This window comes from Temnothorax curvispinosus, unplaced genomic scaffold (assembly GCF_003070985.1).
Source record: "Temnothorax curvispinosus isolate PA1 unplaced genomic scaffold, ASM307098v1 QBEX01005482.1, whole genome shotgun sequence".
Classification (NCBI taxonomy): domain Eukaryota; kingdom Metazoa; phylum Arthropoda; class Insecta; order Hymenoptera; family Formicidae; genus Temnothorax; species Temnothorax curvispinosus.
In genome coordinates this window covers 23,816-25,601 of record NW_020215262.1, presented here as the reverse complement: position 1 = coordinate 25,601, position 1,786 = coordinate 23,816, and the positions used below count along the sequence as shown (strand labels likewise).

Here is a 1,786-nt window from a genome sequence, read left to right as displayed (position 1 = left end):
ATCTCAAAGAATTGTACATACAAAGTAGGGGTAGAATTTCCCGGAGAGTGCTATAAAGTACATAATTTTTCGTTACCGATCTTTTTGGGAATCGGTATCAGAAGTTTCGAAATTTTCGGGAAATAATTGATCGAATTATAAAGAATTGTATATAAAACAGGGGTAGAATTTCCCGTGAAGTGCTATGAACTGTAGTTTTTCGTTACCGATTTTTTTGGGAACCGGTATCTTTTTGGAAATCGGTTACGAAATTTTTCTAATTTTTTAGGAAATAATTGAGTGAATCTCAAATTGTATACGACAGAATTGAACTTCAGTCGATAAAAAAGTAATATTTTTCAATTTATAGCATTTGAGAAAGAGAGAGAGAGAGAGAGAGACTATTTGCGTGTCTTATTACATATGTCTTCCGGGGCGAAACCCGGGTAACCAGCTAGTATAATATAATACATCTTTGTATAAGATTAATGTAAGACAATCGTGAAAGCGAGCGATAATTGATGTACGTGACGATATCGTTTTGAAATTCGTTTGAACGAACAACTAGGTAGGAATGACGTTCAGTAGAGGTATGACTTGAATTTATAAATAGTCAACAAGCGGTCAGAGAGACACAGTCTTACAGTACAATTAATACGATACATATAATATGATTTGCGATCGTTGAGTGATCGCAGTAGAACGACGAAAAAACTTAATTATACAGTCCACTAATAAACGAAGTATAACCATCATTGAGAATTTATTGCAAAGGAACCAACATTTTCTACAATAATCTATAACTATAATATAATATATAAAGTAAAACAAGAAAATGTTTAACATACCTTGTATGGTTTGGAGTTAGAATTAAATGACTGAAGGAGTAAATTTCCACCCTGGGAATATAATATCATTGAACAGTCAGGACTCCAGCTTGATGTTAATATAGGAAGGCTTGCTTTTACTAATGTAGATCGAAGCATACCACTGCGAGACCAGATCTTGATTAACCCATCCTCACCAGCTACAATCAACATTATATATTTTGAAACAATGAATTAATAACAATAAGATAATGTCGTACCTGTCAATAATGCAGAACCATCAAAACTCCATCTACCTACTGTGGTCGCACCTTTGTGGGCATCGATACTCTTTTCAATACGACCATTTTTATTAACCAAATGGTATTTTCCTAGAAATTGAACTTATTATAAAAATTTTTCCACCGATATGATTTTTCGAAAAGGTTAGTAAAAGGAAAAAAACGATCTTTTCATATAATCAGTTTTTTTTTATTAAGAAAATCTTATAGCCGTCTGTATTACCGACAAAATTACCATTTTCGTAAGTCTTTCTTCGCATTAATTTGACAGAATTGAAAATGCTCCTCCACAATTGCAGTACATATATATCAATGATTCCAGGGAACTCTTTTTTAGATAAAAAACCAGAAATAATTACAGATTTACAAATTTCTTTACCTATTTTTATCTCAACATGGCGTCTCAAGTTGTAAACAAGCTATCAACTCATCATAACATGTACTTCATATAACAGTTGCAGTTTGTACGAACATTGAAAACAAGTTCCCTGGGGTTGAAATACACGAAAGAACATTGTCGAATACTCCAAATCGAAATTAGGAGTCTAATATAAGAGTATAGTATATACTACGATTCGTGCGTATGTGTGTGTATCATAACCTTGTCTATCCTTGTTTATATCCTTGTGTATATAAGGACATATATAGGCCAGTAACATAGAAAACAATCGGGGACTTCCGTTTCCGGTGTGCGTGAGA

At 33.0% G+C, this 1,786-nt stretch overlaps 1 protein-coding gene across 1 annotated transcript in view; it reads right to left on the bottom strand.

The window, feature by feature from the left end:
- Window positions 1-1,786, bottom strand: part of LOC112454881 (intraflagellar transport protein 80 homolog) — a gene marked incomplete at its 5' end in the record, with an annotated part of 105,899 nt that overhangs the window by 81,341 nt on the left and 22,772 nt on the right. The window contains 2 exons of the mRNA XM_025016509.1: window positions 828-1,006; window positions 1,067-1,177. Coding sequence (XP_024872277.1) covers window positions 828-1,006; window positions 1,067-1,177 — 290 coding nt within the window. The remainder of the gene's footprint in view (window positions 1-827; window positions 1,007-1,066; window positions 1,178-1,786) is intronic.